The sequence below is a fragment of the Oncorhynchus mykiss genome, chromosome 9 (genome assembly GCF_013265735.2).
Source record: "Oncorhynchus mykiss isolate Arlee chromosome 9, USDA_OmykA_1.1, whole genome shotgun sequence".
Taxonomy (NCBI): domain Eukaryota; kingdom Metazoa; phylum Chordata; class Actinopteri; order Salmoniformes; family Salmonidae; genus Oncorhynchus; species Oncorhynchus mykiss.
In genome coordinates, this window is record NC_048573.1 from 43,666,812 (window position 1) to 43,691,020 (window position 24,209).

Here is a 24,209-nt window from a genome sequence, read left to right on the forward strand (position 1 = left end):
AAATGATGTATAAACTTTACACATCAAAAGTGTGATTGGCTGCGTTTAAACAGGAAGCCAAATTCGGATATTTTTCCAGGATAAAATAGGATAAAAAGCACACAAGGAGAACATAAGGAGTACATTTACTTCAAACTTTTGCAGCATAATGACAAATTGCTTTGATATGCCGAAGACTCATGACATCTGTTTAACGAAGCGAGAAGGATCGGAGGACCAAAACGCAACGTGGTAAGTGTCCATATTGATTTATTCAAAAAACACAACTGAACACTGGAACAAAATAATAAACGTGAAGAAACGAAACAGTCCCGTGTGGCGACAAACACTGACACGGAAGACAAACACCCACAACTGAAACCCAGGCTACCTAAGTATGATTCTCAATCAGAGACAACAATTGACAGCTGCCTCTGATTGAGAACCATACTAGGCCGAACTCAAAAACCAACATAGAAAAACAGACTGCCCACCCCAACTCACGCACTGACCATACTAAAACAAAGACAAAAACAAAGCAACTAAGGTCAGAACGTGACAATCTGTTCTAAATTTATGCAATATGTGAGCCTACTTAATCCAAATACTTACATAAAAGGTCTTATAGATATAAATCATACCAGCATAAATACAGTGCCTTCAGAAATTATTCATGCCCCTTGACTTATTCCACATTTTGTTTTGTTACAGCCTGAATTCTAAATTGATTAAAATCTTTTTTATTTTCACCCATCTACACACAATACCACATAATGACAAAGTGAAAACATGTTTATAGAAGTTTTTGCTAATGTAATCAAAATTAAATACAAAAATATCAAATTTACATAATGAGGTCACAGCCCTGAGTCAATGCATGTTAGAATCACCTTTGGTAGCGATTACAGCTGTGAGCCTTTCTGGGTAAGTCTCTAAGAGCTTTGCACACCTGGATTGTACAATATTTGTACGTTATTCTTTTAAAATTCTTCAAGCTCTGTCAAGTTGGTTGTTGATTCTAAGTAGACAGCCCTTTTCAAGACTTGCCATACATTTTCAAGCCTATTTAAGTCGAAACTGTAACTAGGCCATTCAGAAACATTCAACGTCATCTTGGTAAGCAACTCCGGTGTATATTTGGCCTTGTGTTTTAGGTTGTCCTGCTGAAAGGAGAATTTGTCTCCCAGTGTCTGTTGGAAAGCAGACCATGTTTCCCTCTAGGATTTCGCCTGTGCTTAGCTTTATTCTGTTTCTTTTCATACTAAAATAACTCCCTAGTTATTGCCGATGACAACCATACCCATAACATGATGCAGCCACCAACATGCTTGAAAATATGAAGAGTAGTACTCAGTGATGTGTTGTGTTGGATTTGCTCCAAACATAACACTTTGTATTCAGGACATAAAGTTAATTTCTTTGCCATATTTTTTGCAGTTTTACTTTAGTGCCTTGTTGCAAACAGGATGCATGTTTTGGAATATTTTGTATTGTGTACCGGCTTCTTTCTTTCACTGTCAATTAGGTGAGTATTGTGGAGAAACTACAATGTTGATCCATCCTCAGTTTTCTCCTATCACAGCCATTAAACCCTGTAACTGTTTTATAGTCACCACTGGCTTCACGGTGAAATCCCTGAGCAGTTTCCTTCCTCTCCGGCAACTGAGTTAGGAAGGACGCCTGTATCTTTGTAGTGACTGAATGTATTGATACCACAGGAGGTTCGTGGCACCTTAATAGGTGGAATGTTATCAAATACATCAATCACATGGTTTCCATGTGTTAAATGCCATTCAATTTACTCCGTTCCAGCTATTATTATGAGCTGTCCTCCCCTCAGCAGCCTCCATGATTGATATACCATCCAAAGTGTACAGAGATGAAGTAGTCATGCAAAAATCATGTTAAATTCCATGCAACTTATTACGTGACTTGTTAAACAACTTTTTACTCCTGAAATTATTTAGACTTGTCATAACAAAGGGCTTGAATACTTATTGATTCAAGACATTTCAGCGTTTCATTTTTTTATTAATTAGTAAACATTTTTACAAACATAATTCCAATTTGACATTATGGGGTATTGTGTGTAGGCCAGCGACCCAAAATCTCAATTTAATCCATTATAGATTCAGGCTGTAAGACAACAAAATGTTGAAAAAGTCAAGGGGTACGATTAATCAATACTAGTAAACAATTCTAGCAAGAAAAGCATTTCCTTGATTCAGTAAAACAGTTGAAATGAACTATTTTCAACTACTTACTACTGATGTTTTGAGTATAACGTTGGATGATCCCTTGGAAATGCTGTTGTGTATTTTTCTGCGGCTGAAAGATAATGATGTAGCACTTCGGGAGAAAGTAGCAGAAGAGGATGCTGTATGAACTGGAAAGCACTGACATTGCATTGAATAACTGTAAATATTTACCATGGTATAATATACTTGCTGTACAGAAAGTGATCCATGTAAGTATAAGGAAAAGCAGGTACAAGGTGATTGCTTTGGACTCATTGTAGTTTTTGGGCAGGTCTTTCCCCATATATGAGAAAATAAAGCAAAGACTTACCAAGACTATAGTCAATAACAAGAACATGATCACTGTTCTTGTCATGGCACACTTTAGTATTATTTGATCTCTGTATGATGTCATGTCATTGACTGGTGTGGGAGGGCTGGCAGTGAACACTGTTGTAAGCAACAACAGCTGAAGAACAAAGACTATGGCTATGAGCCACCACTGTCCATTGTGCTTCACCCACCAGCTGTGAATCTTAGGGAACTTGGTGGCCATTTTGAAAATGCACACTATTTGAAAGGAGCGCACAGCGAAACAGCCTAAACAGACAGTGTAGAACAGCAAAAATAGAAAATACCTCAACACACAATTGGTCACTGTTGGTTTCCCAAAGAAAAAGAACACACTGATACTGCTTGCACTCAAGCAGCCCAGAAGAAGGAAACACATTGGCCCACCGGCAGACTTAACAACCGGCTTGTCATAGTTCAGTGCAAAAAGAATGACAATGGCTAGTGTTAGCGCTAACAGGACGCCTGTGGAAAACATGAGTGTGATGGCGATAGGGTCTGTGAAAAGTATATACTCCACTGAACGCTGTGTGCAAAAGGTGCTTCCTGGTTTGGACCACTCTGTCTTCCTACAGTCGATGCAGCTGTATGGGTCGTCTGTTTGGCAAGAAGACGATAGTCAATGATGAGCCGGGCACCATGCATGCATTATATCATCTCCAGTGGAAGAGCTCATGAGGACAGAATTAGTAGGTCTATGGTAACATTTGGACCAGGTGTGAAGTGTGTTTTCTAGTAGGAAGCAAAACACCAAAAACAAGCTGAAACAAAAATCTACATAAATAATGTCACATTCCTTTTCTTCTTACTTTAACCCCCACGAGTGTCAATGGACACCATCATCCAATAAGATTTCTCTCTTTATCCCTGGACCTCTTACCTGTGTAGTTGACATAAGTCATACCAGGGCAGACGTTACACTGGAAACAACATTGATGGAGTCCATCTATCTTCTTTGCAAATCCTTCTGAACATTCAGGGGAACAGCGTGCGACAGGCACCTTCAGAAAGACCAAAGGTTGCGATTAAGTGGACTTTGTCATACATGTCAAATGGAAAAATATGATTCATTTATGATTTATTAAAACCAGAAAAAATGACTTACTTGGTCAGCATACCAGTGAATTTGAGTGTTGTTGATAGAGAAGGGAACGTCAAGTGTTGGATCAGTTTCATAAGAGCCAACTTTCTCGGCCTGGCCACTCTGGTTCCAGAAAACAATAGCATAAGAAGTAGATGTCGGGTCTCCATTGCTGTCAAACTCAATATGCCGGTTCAATATTGTGAAATTTGACCTCTTTAATTCTCGGAGAAGCTGAAATCAGACAAGAATGTAGTGTTGCAAGAACATTTGTGGTGTGTAAACACTATAACAATGTTATAGGGATTATTCACTATTGATTCACACTTTCAAAGGTTCACACCTTTGTGTGGACATTTTAAAGGTAGACTTAGCAATGACAACATCAGACACGTCGGGGTACGAATTTTGATTACTGACGTCAACAAAATCTGGCACAATTGGCTTTTCCAAATGTGGAAATATGGGCATGCCCGAAGTGAGGCCACAAATTAGAGCAAACAGGTAATGGCTGTCCTGGCAGGTTCAAATGTTGCTTCTATTGATGCTGTTGTCTGTAAGCGGGAAGTTGCTCTACTGCGTTTGATGATGTCATATTGCTAAATCTACCTTTAAAGACACACTCCAGCCTCCCCATAACCTCATTTATCACAAGTGTAGCCTAGATGCATCCTTTCAATTGATGTATTCTTCAATATTGTAACGCCATTTCTCTTCAAACAAAAGTATGTGGACACCCTTTCAAATGAGTGGATTCAGATATTTCAGCCACTCCCCGTGTATAAAATTGAGCACACAGCCATGCAATCGCCATAGACAAACATTGGCAGTAGAATGGCCTGTACTGAAGAGCTCAGTGACTTACAACGTGGCACCATCACAAGATGCCTCCTTTCCAACAAGTCAGTTCGTAACACTTTCTGCCCTGATAGACCTGCCCCAGTCAACTGTAAAGTGCTATTATTGTGATGCAGAAACGTCTAGGAGCAACAACAGCTCAGCCGCGAAGTGGTAGGACACACAAGCTCACAGAACGGGACCACCGAGTGCTGAAATGCATAGCTTGTCTGTCCTCGGTTGCAACACTTACTACCGAGTCCCAAACTGCCTCTGGAAGCAATGTCAGCATAAGAACTGTCCTTCGGGAGCTTCATGAAATGGGATTTGATGGACGAGCAGCCGCACACAAGCCTAAGATCACCATACGCAATGCCAAGCATCGGCTGGAGTGGTTTAAAGCTCACCGTCACTGGACTCTGGAGCAGTGGAATGTGTTCTCTGGAGTAATGAATCACACTTCAAAATCTGTCAGTCCGACGGACAAATCTGGGTTTGGTGGATGCCAGGAGAACGCTACCTGCCCTAATGTATCGTGCCAACTGCAAAGTTTGGTGGAGGAGGAATAATGGTCTGGGTCTGTTTTTCATGGTTCAGGCCCTTTAGAACCAGTGAAAGAAAATCTCTACAGGAAACAATGACATTCTAGACAATTTGTACTTCCAACGTTGTGGCAACAGTTTGGGGAAGGCCCTTTCCTGTTTCAGCATAATTCCCCTGTGCAAAAAGCGAGGTCCATACAGAAATGGTTTGTAACGAGATCGTGTGGAGGGACTTGACTGGCCTGCACAGAGCCCTGACCTCATCAAACACCTTTGGGATGAATTGGAGCGCCGACTGCAAGCCAGGCATAATCACCCAACACCAGTGCCCAACATCACTATTGCCCTTGTGGCTGAATGTAAGGAAGTGCCCGCAGCAATGTTCCAACATCTAGTGGCAAGCCTTCCCAGAAGAGTGGAGGCTGTTATAGCAGCAAAGAGGGGACCAACTCCATATTAATGCCAATGATTTTGGAATGTTCGACGAGCAGGTGTCCACATACCTTTGGCCATGTAGTGTATATGCAAAGTTTCAAATGCTTACCATAAATGGATACACAGTTACATTGTCACTGCATCCCTTAATGTCACATAGTAACAAATTATGTAACGCGTGGGCCATAGCATAAATGGCAGAGTAAGTTGCGAAAGAATATGATGGGTTTTCACCGATGATCTCTTCTGGGCTCACATCACTACAGAGGTCACAAGCTTGATTGCATGTTTGTCTGGATGGCGTTTGTTCACAGGTTGAAGGCCTATTATTCCTTTGTGTTTGGGACAAATAGACAAAATCCTTAAACCCAGGTAATGGCATCACTGTCTCTGTTATTCCAATGATGGTGCCAATCGCCTTGATTCCACTCAATCTGGGGAGGTTCTTGTTCAAGGACCAACTGTCGCCTGCAATCCACACTTTGCTGTGTATGTTGTGCTTGATTGCTGATTTAATGAACGCAACAGCGCTGCTCTGCCCGGCAAAAACTATAATGACCTCTATGCTAAGACCCTCTAACTGTTGAAGTATTTCATAGTGATCAGACATTTCGTTGAGCTCTTTTGCATAAGCCAAGCAGATCTTCGTGTCTTTCAGCTTGCTTTTGAACAGCTGGAGGCCATTTTGGCTGTTCTCATCACCGCTGCTGACAAATGCAACCCAGTTCCAATTAAAGTGCTGTATAATCAGAATGATCAGATGTATTAAGTCTTTGTTACTAGCTGTGGTTCGCAGGAATGAGGGATATTTCCACTTGTCGCTTAAAACAGAACTGGAGGACCCATAATTTACCTGTGAAGAAAAATATGTCCATTTTAGACATACATAGACAAGAATAACCCAAATAGGGTGGTGACCTACCCAACCCTCCTCGTAGAGAGCTACTAGGAGTGCAGAATTTTATTCCAGCCATGCTCTTAACACACCTGATTCAGTTAATCAAGCTCCTGATGTTAGAGAAGGGCTGGAATAAATACCTGCACACCCAGTAGCTCTCTGGGTGTACCCCAGCCTTAATACACTTTTTTTTTAAAGTGATCAAAATGACCTAAAGTAAGTATGTATTACCATGGGAATTAGATTCATCGCAAACATGGGAGCAACAGTCATAGACTCCATGCTTCTAAATGGACCGGCCACAGCTATGACTTTGGACAGATACTCGTTGACGCACCTCAGAACTTGAATTGATCCATTTCTGGAGATCATATTTAAGATTGCCTGAAAGTTGAATTTGTCTGAGCAGTGGTCGAATATCTCATAACCGAGCGATACATTGGGCAGGATGAGGCTGGAGTTATTGATCTCTTGTACAGCGAACCTCATCACCTGAAACATCCGATAACTTGACAAGGTAAACGACTGTCTGTGGAAAGAGGAACAGGGTGTACACACAGCAAATTAGTAGATTTTTCCTGGTGTGAATACTGGCATATGCCATTTGAAGTGTTTAATCACTTCACATACTGCGGTTTGTTTCACCTAATTTGTCAACTTACTTTGTTAAAGGGGAAGTTTAGTATTTTACAACTTAAAGGAAAGATTCACCCATTTGTAATGTTATATATTGTTTTGTGCATGTCTGAGTGTTCTATCAATTCCCAGGGTCATTGCATGTTTTCATGTGTATCTGAGCTATTGCTTTTCAAGAAGGTATAAATACAGCCGGTATGACGAGTTTTGCATCACAACAGCCATTACAAACTTTAGCTAACTTTAGCCAACAGTTAAAAACAGTGGGAGTGATTGGGGCACGAGGCACATTGGGCAAGAATGTAATCAACTCAAGTATTTGGTTTAAGATTACTTTAAAATGTGATTTGGCCCTTCTTTTATCATGTGCCACATGCCCCAGTCACTTGCCACATGCCCCAGTCATTGATTTTTAGCTGGCAGGAGTTAAAGTTAGCTGATGTTTGTGGTGGCTGTTTAAAGAAAACCATACCACGGATTATAGTTTATCCTGACCAATAGACTACTTTACAACATGAAGTTGTAAAAAACTCAACATTCCCTTTAAAGTGTCAATCTGCGATTGGTGCATCCAAAGTTTTACTTTTAAATTAATGATATATACACATTCATTCTTATATTCTTATAAATGACTTCATGAGCTTAGCTCAACAATCGTATAGTGATGGGTTGTGCACAAACTAACTGATCTTTTTGAATGGCTCTTTTGGGTGAATGTCGGGAACTGAATCACATCTGTAAAAAAAGCCGTTAATTTGTTTCCCTGATTTGCATTCTACTACCGCTTTCTGATCTCCAGATAACGATTATCTGTAGATAAGTTATAAAAACATTCTCTGAAGATTGTAATTCCTCACTGCAGGAACAATAGATAGTGAGACATTTTCTGGTCCACCACACATTTTTGCAGTGCGTTCATTTTTTAATCTTTTTGTTGTTGTTGCAGGCCACAATAATTTGTTCAGGTAAAATAAAACTAATTTCACGATCTCACATAATGGCAGGCAAAGAGGGGTTAGGAGTAACTGATTACATGTAATCAATTGCATGTAATCTGATTACAAAAAAACTAACCAGTTACGTCACCAGCAAAAATATTGTAATCAGATTACGGATACCTTGAACAACTAGGATTACTTCTTGGATTACTTTTCAATTCAGAAAGGATGTTTGTGGGAAGAAATACATGGACACCTTTCTGTTTTCTCAATGATATTCCATTCAGAATTAAAAAAATATGCAAGTTTAACTTTGTTTCACCTGAGCGAGCCTGACCACAAGTCGGAGACCACTATTATGACACATCAAATGCGTTTGCTGGATCCTTTTTGTCTTCTAATGCCTCAAGGGGAAAGTAATCCAAAAAGTAAAGGAAAGTTACATTACTGATTACACTTTTTCCAGGTAACAGATTACATTTAAAGAAAGTAACCTACCCAACCCTGCAGGCAGGTTTGTAGGCTTTATATAAGAGATTAGCAATTTTTACATTGTTTTAGGTACATTTTTAAGCGCTAATGAGCGAAGAGCTGTTTGGGAGCCAAATGAATGTCTCTCTTAGCTGAACAAATCCAAATGTGCCGGTTTACTGAAAAGACTTGGAATGCTCATCACTACGTCGTACCCCATCAGAACCCAAAATACACATTTTTTTTTACCCCAAAGTTAGTAAACAATGTAATTGTAGATAAACACTGTATAGTCTCAAAAAACATTTGAAACTATAATTTTGATCTCATGGAGGGTCAGTCCACGCCTCCATAGTATATACTGTACATTTGAAAGTGGTTACATTTCTCCAGACCCATCCCTCAGCTGTTTACCAAAACAGAGGTGGGGTGCCCGCTTTGTTATTGTTTGAACTGCAGAGTGCTCCTTTAAGTGAGGTTAAACATTTGGTATAATACATTTACAGTACTATAACATTTCACGTTACTTACATGGAAGTGTTGTGATTGAACTCAGGTGTCTCCAACTCAGTTTCTGAAGAGGTACTGGGTATGCAGGCTTTTATTTCAACCCAAAACTAGAACAAGTTGACAATCAACTTGGTCTTCAGTACGAACATTGCTTAATTAAATTGGTTGTGTTAATATTGGGCTGGAAGAAAAACTGCACGCCCAGTGGCTCTCCAGGACCAGAGATACGATTTCCCTGATGGTTGAAAGGTATGTTGAATGGTGTGCTACAGCACTCACCGAGAGCAATCCACAATCACCGGTCGGTTGTAAACAACCGAGCTGTTGCGATGATGAATGTCGAAAAGGCCTCCCAGTATGTATTCTCCATCTAGTTTAAACTCAGAGGCTGAGCAAGAATATGATTCAGGTAAGGCATGCTGAAAAGACCCCAGCATTACCAGCAAGGCCAGGAGATGTTTCATCGTTGCCTTCACATGTAGTCAGTCTGAGAAGACAAGAGGAGCTGTGTCTACACCAAATGCTCAGGTACTGGTGAAGATGGCTCCCCCACTTTGCATAGGGATGCTTTACATGCAATGATTTATATGCACCATTACATCAGGCAGGAGTTCCTCAGTCAGACTGGAAGCAAATGTGCAGCACTGAACAGGAAATCCATGACCCGAAGTGAACTAGAAATGTGCATTGAATTGCTGGTACTGGTTTAAAGGATGAATGGTGTGGTAAAGGAGTTGGCACCGAGAGCATTGATTGATTTCACTGTCCAACCCTACCCAGGTGGGTCAAATGTACCATGACTAGCTCCATCCTTTCTGCAAATGTAACATTTGCACAATGATTAATGGACTTGTTTTCCAAACACAAGATGTGTCAGTGAATAGATACACAATATACCTCATACAGTAATACACATGTAGCAATGTAATAGTTATTTCTAAAAAGCAGATATGGATGAACGTTGACAAAAATGTCAGCGGTCCCAAAACATGAAGCAGAAACAGCCACCTCATTAGAAGGGACACAAGTTTCTTTAATAGCAATTGGAGTGAAAAAAATACACTTAAAGTTATTAAAATCAAGTTTTGTTTATAATTGCAGCACAAGAAAAAACAAGAACATGCAATCTCTTTCTTGAGAAAGTGTTTATAAATCTAGAATCCAATTTGACCAGGTTTTGTTTTCATTCATTTTTTTATATGGCATATGATAAATTGAACACTTGGAAATAGTAGCCTTATAATGTTCGAAGAAAAAAATAACGTTCAAAATAATCTCTAAACAAATGTTAACTTTGCCATATATATAAATCCACAAGACAACTCTTGGAAACATGATGTACTTTGACAGGGGAAAAAAAAGTCTGATCCTTCTTTACAGGGCTGATCAAAGGTTTTCCAAAATGTCTCTCTGGTTACCAAAAATACTACTGCACACTTTTCATAAGATACCCGACCGGCATACTGATAAAAATGCCCAAAAATGTGAGGGGTGGGGGTCAAAAAGAAAAAAAAGTGTTCACAACCCCCTTCATCCATTTGTTACATTAAAAGCTCTCAATCTCAATTTTCTTATGTTTCCTCTGCAAAAGAAGAGAGAGAGAAAATATTTTTGTTTGGAATGATTAGTAGATTACCACATATTTGTCTAAAGTAAAATACAGAATATGAGTTTATCAAGACTGCTATATTTGCATGGAATGGACCCCAGTTTCTAAACAGTTGGCCTCAGTGTAGAAGGTATTTCATTATTATTCTATAATGATACTATAAAGTACATTTTAAAGTAACTGTCCAGAGAAAATCTAACTTTTCTGTTAACTCATACACAAATAATGTTGACGTCTCCTTCTATACTTGTACACTTCAAAAACCACACCTCAAACTTGTGTCATACACACCTTTAAAAAAAAAATACTAGCCATTTCCTCATGGAGGATGTTGTCATCCTCCTGAGGAGGAGCTGGCCAATCAGCGGTCTACTTGAATTCAAATTTTTTATGACCAGTATACGCCCACACCATTCTGTTGGGATATGCCCACACCAGTTCAACAAAGAAAATTTACTGTTTTACATATTTAATAACTATTTTTTGGAAGGAAAACTATTTCACCCCTATTGTAATTAATTATAGGTCATATTTCATAGAAATCTGGAAACACTGGACAGTTACTTTAAGAAATCTAAACTCAAAAAATGAACTATTTAAAATGATATTCACAGGGGGGCGCATCGCAAAAATCTGAGGTTTAACTTGATTGGCTCGTCCATAGCTAGATGCCACCTCCATAAAGTAATCTCTATCATTTAGTTTCCAGGAGTGCTGAATGACACAGTATTATATTTATCTTCAACTGTACAAGCAAAGCGTCTTTTGACATGATGGGAAAGCAGATGGACTAAACACAAAAAGGGATTATATGGCTACATAGGGCAAAACAAGAACACATTTTAATAAAATCAGCCACACTTAACTTGAACGAGGCATTCTTAAACCTCACTGTACATAATGTCTTAAAAAAAACATGACATGAAACATTTCATAATCCTCCATGATGGTTTATTCTCTGGAGAGTATACTAACTCAGTCTTGGCCATGCAGGGATTTGCACTCTTAGCTGACTTGTTATCTAGCCAACCTCCTATACATAAATCACTGCTTTTGCCATAAAGAGATGGTTGGATTATGGTTCTGAATAGTTACAGTATGATAGGTATTGTATGTAGTTAGTGAATCCTTGTTCAAGTGAAGCATAACCAGTCATTGAAAAGTAACTGCATTAAAATACAGTGGACAAATTTAGGGTGGGGGGGGGGTTCAAGCCGGCACAAAAATACACTTGATCTCAGAGACACATCATTCATCATTTTAAATATTTCATATTTACTTCAATTTCAAAATGTTACATCTTATCGTTATTTCATTCTAAACCTAAGGACTTCCCATAATTACACGTTATGAACGAGCAGGTACCAAGTCTTCAATCAAAAGTAGTTACTTTGCTTGGAGACAGAGCAGTGCACAGCAGTTGAAAAGGGATAGTCGTTAAGAATCCACAACTGAAATTTCTACTGAAATTCATCCAGTGCCGCCCCCTCTAGCAGAGTTTATACTTACCCCATGGGGTTACAAGGCAAAGGGCGACACTGCGTTTCATCCACTGACTTAAGACAATGTTATCCCGCGGCTGCAAGATGGCTCACCGACTCATATCCCCATAATAACCAAAGGCAGAGTTTTCTTGTGACTACAGCAATCCTCAGCACTAATAACATCCATCACTGTCACCATTTTGGATCAAAACTCTTTTCCCATTTCTCTTTTTTTCCCCAATCCCCTCACAGACAATCATTGACCCCTGTTCCCCACCATATACTCTTTTTCCACAACTTTTCATTTTCAAAATGGGGGAAGGGGGTGGGGGGGTTATTTTAACTAGCAAAAGGTTTCCCTGTGTCTTCCTTGCCTCTGTAAGTCCTCTTCCCGTGCGTGAAGGGTAGGTATCTATACTTGACCATATGCTGGAAGTAGGAGAAAAGACGGAGTTAGCCACATTGTAATTCAAAGAAGAAAGTAATAGTGAAAGTCACAGCACAGTTCACATTTTACTGCTTTAAAAATGAAAATGTATTACATTTAAAAAGAAATCCTACACATGTACACAACCTATACATTCTGAAAGTGAAAGAAAAATGTAAGAAAATATTCAAAATAAAAAAATAAAATATGTCTTGATTGTGTAGGTCTTCACACCCCAGAGTGAAGACTTGGTGGAATAAATATTTTGCAGCCATTACAGCTGTGAATCATGTTGAATAAGATTTTACCAACTTTGCACAATTCGTAGGGCAACTGACTGTACAAAACATTAGGAACACCTGCTCTTTCCATGACAGACTGACCAGGTGAAAGCTATGAACCCTTATTGATGTCACTTGTTATATCCAAATCAGTATAGATGAAGAGACTGAGACAGGTTAAAGAAGGATGTTTCAAGCCTTGAGACAAATGAGACATGGATTGTATATGGCGCTGACGGACAGGGCTGCCGTGCTTCTAGCTCTTAGGAAACTGCAGTATTTTTATTTATTTTACCCCCTTTTTTCTCCCCAATTTCGTGGTATCCAATTGTTAGTAGCTACTATCATGTCTCATCGCTACAACTCCCGTACGGGCTCGGGAGAGACGAAGGTTGAAAGTCATGCATCCTCCGATACACAACCCAACCAAACCGCACTGCTTCTTAACACAGCGCGCATCCAACCCGGAAGCCAGCCGCACCAATGTGTCGAGGAAACACCATGCACCTGGCAACCTTGGTTAGCGTGCACTGCGCCCGGCCCGCCACAGGAGTCGCTGGTGCGCGATGAGACAAGGATATCCCTACCGGCCAAACCCTCCCTAACCCGGACGACGCTAGGCCAATTGTGCGTCGCCCCACAGACCTCTCGGTCGCGGTCGACAGAGCCTAGGCGCGAACCCAGAGTCTCTGGTGGCACAGCTGGCGCTGCAGTACAGCGCCCTTAACCACCAAGAAGGGCGAGGGTGTATGATTAACTACTCATGGTGTGATTGTGATAACATACAGGAACTCAAGTCCTTTTGTTCACCCAACCTAGAATACCTCAATAAAATGCCGACCGTATTACCTCCCAAGAGAATTATCTTCGGTGGTAGTCACAGCTGTGTATAATCCCCCTCAAGCCGATACCACGACGGCCCTCAAAGAACTTCACTGGACTTTATGCAAACTGGAAACCACATTACCTAAGGCTGCATTTATTGTAGCTGGGGATTTTAACAAAGCAAATTTTAGGAAAATATTACCGAAGTTCTATCAACACATTGACTGTAGTACTCGCGCTGATAAAAATAAAAACACTTGGACCACTGCTACTCCAACTTCCGGGATGCCTACAAGGCCCTCCCCCGCCCTCCCTTTGGAAAATGTGATCATGAATCCATTTTGCTCCTCACTTCTGAAAGGCAGAAACTCAAAACAGGGAGCACCCATGCTAAGGACTATTCAACGCTGGTCAGACCAATCGGAATCCACGCTTCAAGATTGTTTTGATCACGCGGACTGGGAAATGTTCCAGGTAGCCTCTGAGAACAACAGACGAATACACGGATATGGTGACTGAGTTTATCAGGAAGTGTATAGCAGATATTATACCCACTGTGACTATTAAAACCTACCCTAACCAGAAACCGTGCATAGATGGCAGCATTCGCGTAAAACTGAAAGCGCGAACCATCGCATTTAACCATGTCAAGATGACTGGGAATATAGCCGAATACCAATAGTGTAGTTATTCCCTCCGTAAGGCAATCAAACAGGAAAAAGGTCAGTATAGACAAAGTGGAGTCACAATTCAAAGGCTCAGACACGAGAAGTATGTGGTAGGGTCTACGGTCAATCACAGATTACAAAGGGAAAACCAGCCACGTCCCGGACACTGACGTCTTGCTTCCGGACAAGCTAAAACACCTTCTTCGCCCGCTTTGAGGATAACACAGAGTCAACGCAGCCCGCTACCAAGGATGGTGGGCTCTCCTTCTCTGGGCTGACATGAGAAACACATTTAAGCGTGTTAACCCTCGTAAGGCTGCCGGCCAAGACGGCATCCCTAGCCGCATCCTCAGAGCATGCTGGCTGGAGTGTTTACGGACATATTCAATTTCTCCATATCACATTCTGTTGTCCCCACATGCTTCAACACGTCCAACATTGTTCCTGTACCCAAGAAAACAAAAGGTAACTGAACTAAACGACTAATCGCCGTAGCACTCACTTCTGTCATCATGAAGTGCTTTGAGACTAGTCAAGGATCATATCACCTCTACCTTACCTGACACCCTAGACCCACTTCAATTTGCTTACCGACCCATTAGATTCACACACGATGCAATCGCCATCACAATGCACAATCCCATCTGGAGAAGAGGAATACCTAGGTTTTGTGTGGGAGTATCAATGTAGTTTGTGTGAGTGAGTGTGTGTATATACAGTCTAGTAAGTGTGCGTAGGGTCAGTGCAAGACAGTAAGTACAGATAGTTTGGGTCCCATTAATTGTCTAGCAGTCTTATGGCTGTGGGGGTAGAAGCTGTCTGGGGGCCTATTCGCCCGAGAGCCCTCTCCAAAATGTGCAAGTTCCTAAGTAATTTCAATGCACTTTTATGTTTCAAAGAAGAGTCTTCAACTATAAGGTGCTTTTTGAGCTCTCCAAGCTGTGTCGTTGAAGAACTAAAGCAAGCACACTTGTAGATGTTTTGATTGGAACACAATCCTGGATCCCCAATATCACACAATTACTGTTCACGCAATCCAAAAACGGTCCATCCTCAACGTCTCATCTTTCAAAATACATAGCCCTCTTCATTTACAGAATTTCCCTAAAAACATTAGCAAAAGTTGCCCAATTAGTGGAAGGGATGAGGGCAACGTCTTGTCGCACGAGGTGCTCAAATTCAGAACATCTGTCAGTCAAAACCCATACAGAGCTGTGTAGCGGAGACCCTGAGCTCTGACATCATGTAAAGCTTTTTACTGTACAGCCAAATCTGCCACTTTCAACCCATATACGGGTATGAATGCAAAAAGGGATAAACAAAAAGTAGTTAAATGTTGCCCTAAGAGTTGTACAAAGTTGGTTGGGGTGTGTGAAGACAAAAGCAATAGACATCTTCGTTTAATTTTTGTAAATAAATCAATTGGGAAAATGTTCTATAATTTTCTTGACTTTAAAAAAGAAAAGTGGAGTTGGTTGTGTAGATCGGTCGGAAAAATAATCAACTTATTCCCTTTTTAGATTGAATTTCAAGGCAGCAAAATGTGATGACTGTGCAAGGGGTGTAGACTTTCACTAGCGACTGTACATCTAGCTATGACACATCTGATACGACTATCATGCAGTCAGCAGCAGTGTCACTGGGTTTCCCATACCTTGATCTGCCTCTTCATGGTGATGCAGAAAAGCATGATGAAGTACATTACGAGTATGGGCCAGAACACAGGCACATTGAAGGCTTCGAAGAATGTGCAAATCATGGCAATGACGATGCCTTTCGTTGCCGAATGCCTGCAGACAAAAAAAAGGAACCGACATAAAACATACAATAAGGATGTGTAGTAGTTGGAAAATAATAGATGTTGTAATTTCACACTCATGGCCATAAACAGTTGTCAAAATAAATAAAAAACAGGACCCATATTCACAAAGCGTCACAGATGATCTAGGATCAGGTCCCGTCGATGCATATAATTATGATCTAAAATGCAAAACTGGATCAGCTCTCGTAGTCTGAGACTCTTTGTGAATATGAGCCCAGAAGGATACCACAAAGCTAACCACCAGAGTTTTCTGTTTCCGATCATCATAGGTATGGGCAACAATATATCAGTCAGTGACACCAAGTCAAGGGGTCTGAATACTGTATTCAGACCCCTTCACTATTTCCACATTTTGTTACGTTACAGCCTTATTCTAAAATGTATTCAATTGTTTTTTCCCCCCACCTCATCAATCTACACACAATATCCCATACTGACAAAGCAAAAACTGTATTTTTTTATTTCGCTAAGTAAAATAAACTGGAATATCACTTTTACATAAGTATTCAGACCATACTCAGTACTTTGTTGAAGCCCCTTTGGCAGCGATTACAGCATTGAGTCTTCTTGGGCATGACGCTACAAGCTTGGTACACCTCTATTTGAGCAGTTTCTCCCATTTTTCTATGCAGATCCTCTCAAGCTCTGTCAGGTTGGATGGGGTGTGTTGCTGCACAGCTATTATCAGGTCACTCCAGAGATGTTCAATCGGGTTCAAATTCGGGCTCAAGGACATTCAGAGACTTGTCCTGAACCCACTGCTGCGTTGTCTTGGCTGTGTGCTTAGAGGACGTTGTCCTGTTGGAAGGCGAACCTTCGCCCCAGTTTGAGGTCCTGAGCGCTATGGAGCAGGTTTTCATCAAGGATCTCTCTGTACTTTGCTCCGTTCATCTTTGCCTCAATAGTGACTAGTTTCCCACTGACTGCTGCTGAAAATCATCCCCACAGCATGATACTGCCACCACCATGTTTCACCGTAGGGATGGTGCCAGGTTTCCTCCAGACGTGACGCTTGACATTTCATTCCAAATAGTTAAATCTTGGTTTCATCAGACCAGAGAATCTTGTTTCTCATGGTTTGAGAGTCTTAAAGTTCCTTTTGGCAAACTCCAAGCGGGCTTTCATGTGCCTTTTACTGAGGAGTGACTTCCGTCTGGCCAGTCTACCATAAAGCCCTGATTGCTGGAGTGCTGCAGAAATGATTGTGATCTGCCGCACTCCAACAAGAACAACCATTTCTACTGCACTCCAACAACCAGACTTTTATGGTAGCGCGGCCATAAAAGGCAAGACAGCCCGCTTGGAGTTTCTCCCATCTCCACAGAGAGAGCTCTGTCAGTGACCATCGGGTTCTTGGTCACCTCCCTGACCAAGGCCCTTCTCCCCGACTGCTCAGTTTGGCCGGACGGCTAGATCTAGGCCGCCCGGTCTAGATCTGATCTTCATCCAAGTCACAACAACAAACACAGTCTGCTTAAACTAATAAATAATTATACATTTTCATGTCTTTATTGAACATACCATTTAGACATTCACAGTGCAGGGTGAAAAAAGTATGTGAACCCTTGGATTTAATATTGGGGGCGGCAGGGTAGCCTAGTGGTTAGAGCGTTGGACTAGTAACCGGAAGGTTGTGAGTTCAAACCCCCGAGCTGACAAGGTACAAATCTGTCGTTCTGCCCCTGAACAGGCAGTTAACCCACTGTTCCCAGGCCGTCATTGAAAATAAGAATTTGTTCTTAACTGACTTGCCTGGTTAAATAAAGGTAAAATAAAAAAAATAAAATAAAAATAACTGGTTGACCCTCCTTTGGCAGCAATACCCTCAACCAAAAGTTTTCTGTAGTTGCAGATCAGACCTGCACAACGATCAGGATACATTTTTGACTATTCCTCTTTACAAAACTGTTTCAGTTCAGGAATATTCTTGGGATGTCTGGTGTGAACTGCTATCTCAATCGAGTTGAGGTCAGGACCGACAGGGCCACTCCAGAAGGCGTATTTTCTTCTGTGAAAGCCATACTATTGTTGATTTACTTCTGTTTTGGATTTACTTCTGTGTTTTGGGTCCTGTTGCACCACCTAACTTCAAATTGAGCTTCAATTGGCAGACAGACAGCCTTACATTATCCAGCAAAATGTACATTGGCAGGACGGCCACTCCTAGAGAGATTAGCAACCGTGCTTAACTTTCTTCATTTATAGACAATTTATAGACAATTTGTCTTACCGTGAACTGATGAACATCAAGGCTTTTAGAGATACTTTTGTAACCCTTTCCAGCTTTATGTAAGTCAACAATTCTTAATCTTAGGTCTTATGAGATCTCTTTTGTTCGAGGCATGGTTCACATTAGGCAATGCTTCCTGTGAATAGCAAACTCAAATGTTGTGATTTTTTTTTTTTAATAAGGCAGGACAGCTCTAACCAACATCTCCAATTTTTTCTCATTGATTGGACTCCAGGTTAGCAGACCCCAATTAGCTTTTGGGGTTCACAAACCTTTTCCCAACCTACACTGTGAATGTTTAAATGATGTATTCATTACAGACAAGAAAAATACAATAATGTGTGTGTTATTAGTTTAAGCACACTGTGTGTCCATTGTTGTGACTTAGATGATTGGACCAATTTATGCAGAAATCCAGGTAATTCCAAAGTTTTCAGATACCTTTTCTTGCCACTGTATGTAAATAAGGTGTTTTATTTTTAATACATTTGCAAAAATGTCTAAACCTGTTTTCGCTTTGTCATGACGGGGTGTGTAGATTGCTGAGTATTTCTTTTTATTTAATCCATTTTAGAATGAGGCTGTAACGTAACAAAAAGGGGTCGGAATACTTTGAAGGCACTGTATGCTATAGCCTTGATAGTAAGGAGAGTATGTACAACAAAGCTTTCCAGTAAAAGTCTATAGAGCCATCCTAGTGCACCATCCTTCAGGAAGTATACTTTCACAAGCCAAGAACCTCTTCACATTGGAGGGTGAGCGAGCTACTTGGTGAACAGAATAAAAGGAGTGATACTTTGCAAGGGCAGTGTACAGGAGCTTATTTTCTGTGAACCAGGCTATAGCTGGACATAGGACACAACACACATACATGGTCGGACAGTATTGTACATGTCACAGTGTACTACGTGAAAATGCGTGTTCTCACTTTATTGTAATGTATTATAGTGCATTGATTTTGTGCATTATGATGTGTTGCTGACCCCACAAAATGAACTTCCATGCAAATGTCCCCCCCCCCAAAAAAACATATCGTAACCATTGGTGAATGATTGATGAAAGAATATTCAAACAGGAGACTGTGGTAGGATGTCAGGATAAGGGAGCACAAATGATGCATGCACAAGACTGTGGCTCAACCCAGTTCAGTGAAAGGCCAGGCTGGGTAGATGATGGTGATTGGGGGCTCTCACCAGAATTTGAATTCGGGCAACCTCCTGATGAATGGGCGGAACTCCTCGTTCTGCTTGGTGGGGAGCGCCGGGCCCTCATCTATAGGTGAGTGGAGGAGGAGCAAGGTTACAACAAGGATCAGTGGTCACGTTCCGAGCCAATCAACTGGACTCAAAACAAGAACAGTGACTACAGATTTAGAAAACTGATCCCAACGGCATCCCAATAAGAATACTGGGGTAAAAACTTTGCATTCTGTTTTAAATACCAAAATGTCACTAAAAAGGTGTTAAAATAGTATTTACATAGCAACCAAAGAGCTTTCAAAGAGAACCCTTTCTTTGTTACTCTCACCACACTGGAAGCAAAAGAGCTCTCCAATAACTTGTTTCTTTAGTGTACAGAGTGCTTCTAAAAAACTGGTATGAGATGATGCCACCCCCAATTCAGTCCAAATCCTTTCAGTAAAGAAATTCGCACCTTGAAGCAGCAATGTCAGTAATTAACACACATCAAATAGACCCCACTTAACCAGTGCATCCCCCATTTTAAATTAGTAGGCATGACAAAGGGTTAAATGCAGAAGACACATTTAAGTTTAATGCATTCAGTTGTACAACTGACTTGGTGTCCCCCTTTCACTTTCCCAAGGGCAAGGTAAACCAACCAATCGTTATCCACAATACTACATGTAGGTACACTGAACTGTACTAAACATGCACCTCTTTTTGAATTTTGGGATCTAATTTTGTAGTTTGCCATTGGGCTATAGGCTGTTTTTCGAAATAATGGGTAATTTGGTAATTATGTTTTATATAGTCTTTGTCTAGTCATTAACAAGGATGAATTATCCAGACTGCAAATAAAAATGTAATTGCATTGAACTAAACCGTATAGGATTGAGTCTTCCCAAACTATAAGGTATCTTTTTTTAATTGTATACGGCAGTGTATTAAGACGAGATATCGAGTTGGCTTGAAAGCCAAAGATGCACCCCTAGTAAAAGCTTTTTTAAAAACATACTCTCTAGCCGCACCATGGAGTCTGAGCACCAAGATATTTTTGATTGTGTCTTGGTGAAGAGTGAGCAATAGAAGACACTCCTAGACATGGTTTTATGGAGGAAAAGTAAACATCTTGAACATGACCGCAACCAAAGGAATGTGGCGTGGTTCAGTGAACTCTAACTTGCCTTCGTCAAGCATTGATGGATCCACTTTTGGTGATAGAAAAGCGATGAACAGGTTAAGATGGTAGATTCCCAGAGCATATGTTACAATATACCAACCCTGGAGGGAGCAGAGAGAACCTCATATTAGTGTTGATTTGAATGTCATGCATTCCCACCTGCAAACTGTAAATTAAATAAGCGTAAAAATGTATATTCCGTAATTCAATTTGCAAATGCATCACTGACTGAGGTGAAAATATCTGGAGCAATACTAGTCTAAAAGAAAACAGTACACCTTCACAGTTAGATGCCCCCAAAATGTCTTCATATAACGTTATCATAGTCAAACAGAATTCAAATCTGACAAGCCATTTATAGGCTCTTCCAAACTTGCTCTCTTGCCTGAGGCATGCCAACGTCTTGGCAGATTTTACTTTGACTGTTTACGCCTGTAAGGAGAAAGTTGTCCCACTGTGTCTGATGAAGTGTCACATTGCCGAGGCCACCTTTAAAGACGTCAGGTGCGTATTCAGTAGGGCACAATGTTGTGGAACGTTCCGATATAAATATATTGTGCAGAACAGACGTGCCTTTTTAACATGTGGAGGAAGGAATTATGTCAGCTCTGCTCATGGCATTTCTATGTGGAGTGTTCGGTATGTTGCACTCTCCTGAATGCGGCTCAGGATAAGCCCTGAGTGTGGTGTGTGGCTCTACCTGTAATATGTACACTCTGATCATGTAGATGGCCGTTAGAGAAAGAGTGACTCCCCATCGCCCTATGGAGAACGGCGTTGACTTGTCTAGCCATGACTGATAGATCTGGAAAAGACACCAACCAGAGACACAGTGCACAACCATTACCAGGAGAACAACTGTAACCATTAGATAAAGCACTGTTTTAACATCGTCTTATCTGAAGTGGAAATTCTAGTCTTTCTATGTGGCACCACCGGGACAGTGGGTCCAATGTTTATCTTCATCAATACAGTGGTGCTATAGTTCTATTTGGTTTAGCCTATTTCGCTTTCCTCTTGACGAGACCAACTAAAGGCCCCGGCAGCAGTACCTGTCCAACCCGTGTGAAGAAGCTGCCGATTGTGGATGGTTTCCCATGGATCGATTCACCAACACTGTCCCCTTCTGACATTATGTCTGTGGAAGGAGAGAAAATGGTTGTTAACAGGTATTCCTTGAACAGACTTCACCACCCAGGGCTCTACAGTGCGACCATTTTACTTGAATATGCACCTAAATATTTTGCTGTGCGACCTAGATTTTTTATTTTATTTAGGAGCACCAGAGCTCCTAGAAAAGAAATTAGCTCAGATTATAATTGTTGCAATGGTTACTTCATTGTACCGCAGCCCGAGTGCCATAGAGAATACACAAGAGCAGATACACCACCATGCTTGCGCCATTACTACAAAAAAAGGCTTCTCAATGAAAAATATTTGAAGTGTGCTCTTCAATTTACACGTACTCCTTGTAAAAAAATTTTAAAAAAAGTTAGCGTAGAGCCCTGCTAACTCAGACTTTGTGTTTGAAAGATCTTGCCTGGCGGTGCTTGATAAAGCTGGTTTAGTTGTTCAATTTGCTGCAAGTAAATAATGTGTGGGAAGATGAGACTGGGGATATTATGCCTATAACTCAAAGAAATGTGTCAAATAGTAATGAACACCAATATCATCCTTACATGTAGGCTTCAGTTGTCGTTTAATATATAGCTAGCTAGTTTATTTATTCAGTTGCAGTCCTCTTCTACATTACCGGTAATAACATGGCAACAATACACAGAGCGACAACGAAGCTACATCCACATTAGCCCAACCGGCCACCAGATTGCATTTTTATTCCTTTTACATAGTTTGTCATCTGCGTCCGACTTGAATGTGCCCAGCCACTCGTGTCCCCCAGTGACTGTCTCGTACATAAAAAATGTCCTTCATTCAGGCAGCAAAGGCATCGGTTTCCTCCTTAAAAGGAACGTTCCGGACATTTTTGGCCTAAAAATTATTGACCAGATCACGTTACAAACACGCAGGAATGTGAAAACTACTTCCAAATGTGTTCTGTAGATCAAAAGCTAGGTATCGTTAGTTACCAGATTTTATCCTTACTGATGCATTTGGGGGTAATCATGTATTTTCAAAACTACAACAAGGTTTAGGGAGTGAGGTTGATTTCCTGATCTCTGCTTGTCCCACTCCCGAATCCTGGGAATCGGAAAACATGGGCTTTCTTAGTTTAACAGCCTTGAGACTGTACTCCCGAAAATAAACTGGAGAAAGCCTGAACCAGCGAGGCCAAGAGGACAGATAACAGAGCAAGTGTTTTGCGCCAGCTATTGTTTTTATATCTGCATAATTTCATAACATTAGTGCTGATGTGTGCATTGCGGTTGTGTAGCATTAGTTCGGCTATCGTTACTAGATCGAGTTCTACCTGGTTTGTTTATACATCCAGAGCTAGCACATTGACATAGCCTCGTTTCTAAAGTACAACCATTGCAACACTGACTTGAATTGTTTTATATTTGGCTGCTGAATGTGCTCCCACCATAATATCTATAACAGCTATATGAATGAGTCTCCTGTAGCTTGCCATGGTAATCTCCCGACATCTTGTTTATATTGTCATCGTCATAGTAGACTAAGCAATAAGGCATGGGGGGGCAATATGGCCCCCCCCAATATATCACGGCTAAAGGCTGTTCTTATGCACGACGCAACGCACCTGGATACACCCCTATTGGCCATATATCACACACCCCCGAGGTGCCTTATTGCTATTATAAACTGGTTACCAACCTAATTGGAGCAGTAAAAATAAACGTTTTGCATACCCGTGGTATACGGTCTGATACCACGGCTGTCAGCCAATCAGCATTCAGGGCTCGAACCACCCAGTTTATAATTAACGTTAGATCACTTTACTATCGTATTGGCTACATTTACCAGTGCTGTTTACAAATGTTGGAGTACAGTCTACCCTAACAACAAATCTGATTATTCCTTTTTTTCTTTCAGAAAATATCACATGCCTACCGTTTTTTTTCTTTCTTCCTGGAATGGGTACAACGGAAAAACAACAGACTGGTTGTGCCTGCCTGTGTGGTTGGGAGGATTCGTGATCTCCTGATGGGAAGGAAAGAGGCTTCGTCGAGGTTGATGATGTGCTGGAGGAATTGTAATAGCGTGCAATAAAATCTGGAAACGGCATGAATTATTTGTCTTTATTTGATTGGTTGTATCACTATCAGATCAGTACATCTTGAGTAAAACAAGTAGCCTCAATAAGGAATCACTTAGCTACGTATTTGCTTTAGTTGTACTATAAACCCCCTTTGTTTTGTGTATACACTATTGATTTACCAGAAGTTGGTGGAGATATCAGTATCAGGGTTGGGCAATATTTTTGTCTGGCCTCATATGCATTAAGCATTTCTGTCATATAATGCTTTGCTTAACTGTAAGGTTTGTTCAAATTTCTCATGACTTTTCTCATCTTGCTATTGTTTGTTCTTGCTCTCTCAAGATTACCTTTGGCCTACCATATTTGTAGGTTATTCAAAAACAACGTAAAACTTTGAGATAGCCTAGAA

At 40.8% G+C, this 24,209-nt stretch overlaps 2 protein-coding genes and 1 long non-coding RNA gene across 4 annotated transcripts in view; 1 reads left to right on the forward strand and 2 right to left on the reverse strand.

Annotated features, from left to right (window-relative positions):
- LOC118966053 lies at positions 1-23,830 on the forward strand. The gene is made up of 2 exons (XR_005053255.1): positions 1-231; positions 23,635-23,830. It is a non-coding gene; the product is annotated as an uncharacterized LOC118966053 (long non-coding RNA).
- On the reverse strand, positions 2,073-6,876 carry LOC110531185 (taste receptor type 1 member 1). The gene is made up of 5 exons (XM_021614421.2): positions 6,592-6,876; positions 5,572-6,315; positions 3,673-3,882; positions 3,448-3,568; positions 2,073-3,164 (listed from the first exon to the last, which is right to left on the reverse strand). Exons 1-5 carry the CDS (start codon positions 6,859-6,861, stop codon positions 2,236-2,238), a joined length of 2,274 nt encoding a protein of 757 aa, XP_021470096.2. The 5' UTR covers positions 6,862-6,876; the 3' UTR covers positions 2,073-2,235.
- Positions 9,928-24,209, reverse strand: part of rer1 (retention in endoplasmic reticulum sorting receptor 1) — a 19,961-nt gene continuing 5,679 nt past the window's right edge. The window contains exons 2-8 of one of the 2 annotated variants that reach the window (XM_021615822.2): positions 21,675-21,760; positions 21,323-21,427; positions 20,627-20,723; positions 19,455-19,533; positions 15,864-15,999; positions 12,383-12,437; positions 9,928-10,497 (exon numbers count right to left, since the gene is read on the reverse strand). In XM_021615822.2, the coding sequence (XP_021471497.1) occupies positions 10,487-10,497; positions 12,383-12,437; positions 15,864-15,999; positions 19,455-19,533; positions 20,627-20,723; positions 21,323-21,427; positions 21,675-21,755 (564 nt within the window). In that variant the 5' untranslated portion in view covers positions 21,756-21,760 and the 3' untranslated portion in view covers positions 9,928-10,486. Of the gene's footprint in view, positions 12,438-15,863; positions 16,000-19,454; positions 19,534-20,626; positions 20,724-21,322; positions 21,428-21,674; positions 21,761-24,209 lie in introns of both variants that reach the window. The other variant, XM_021615820.2, reaches the window with a different exon arrangement.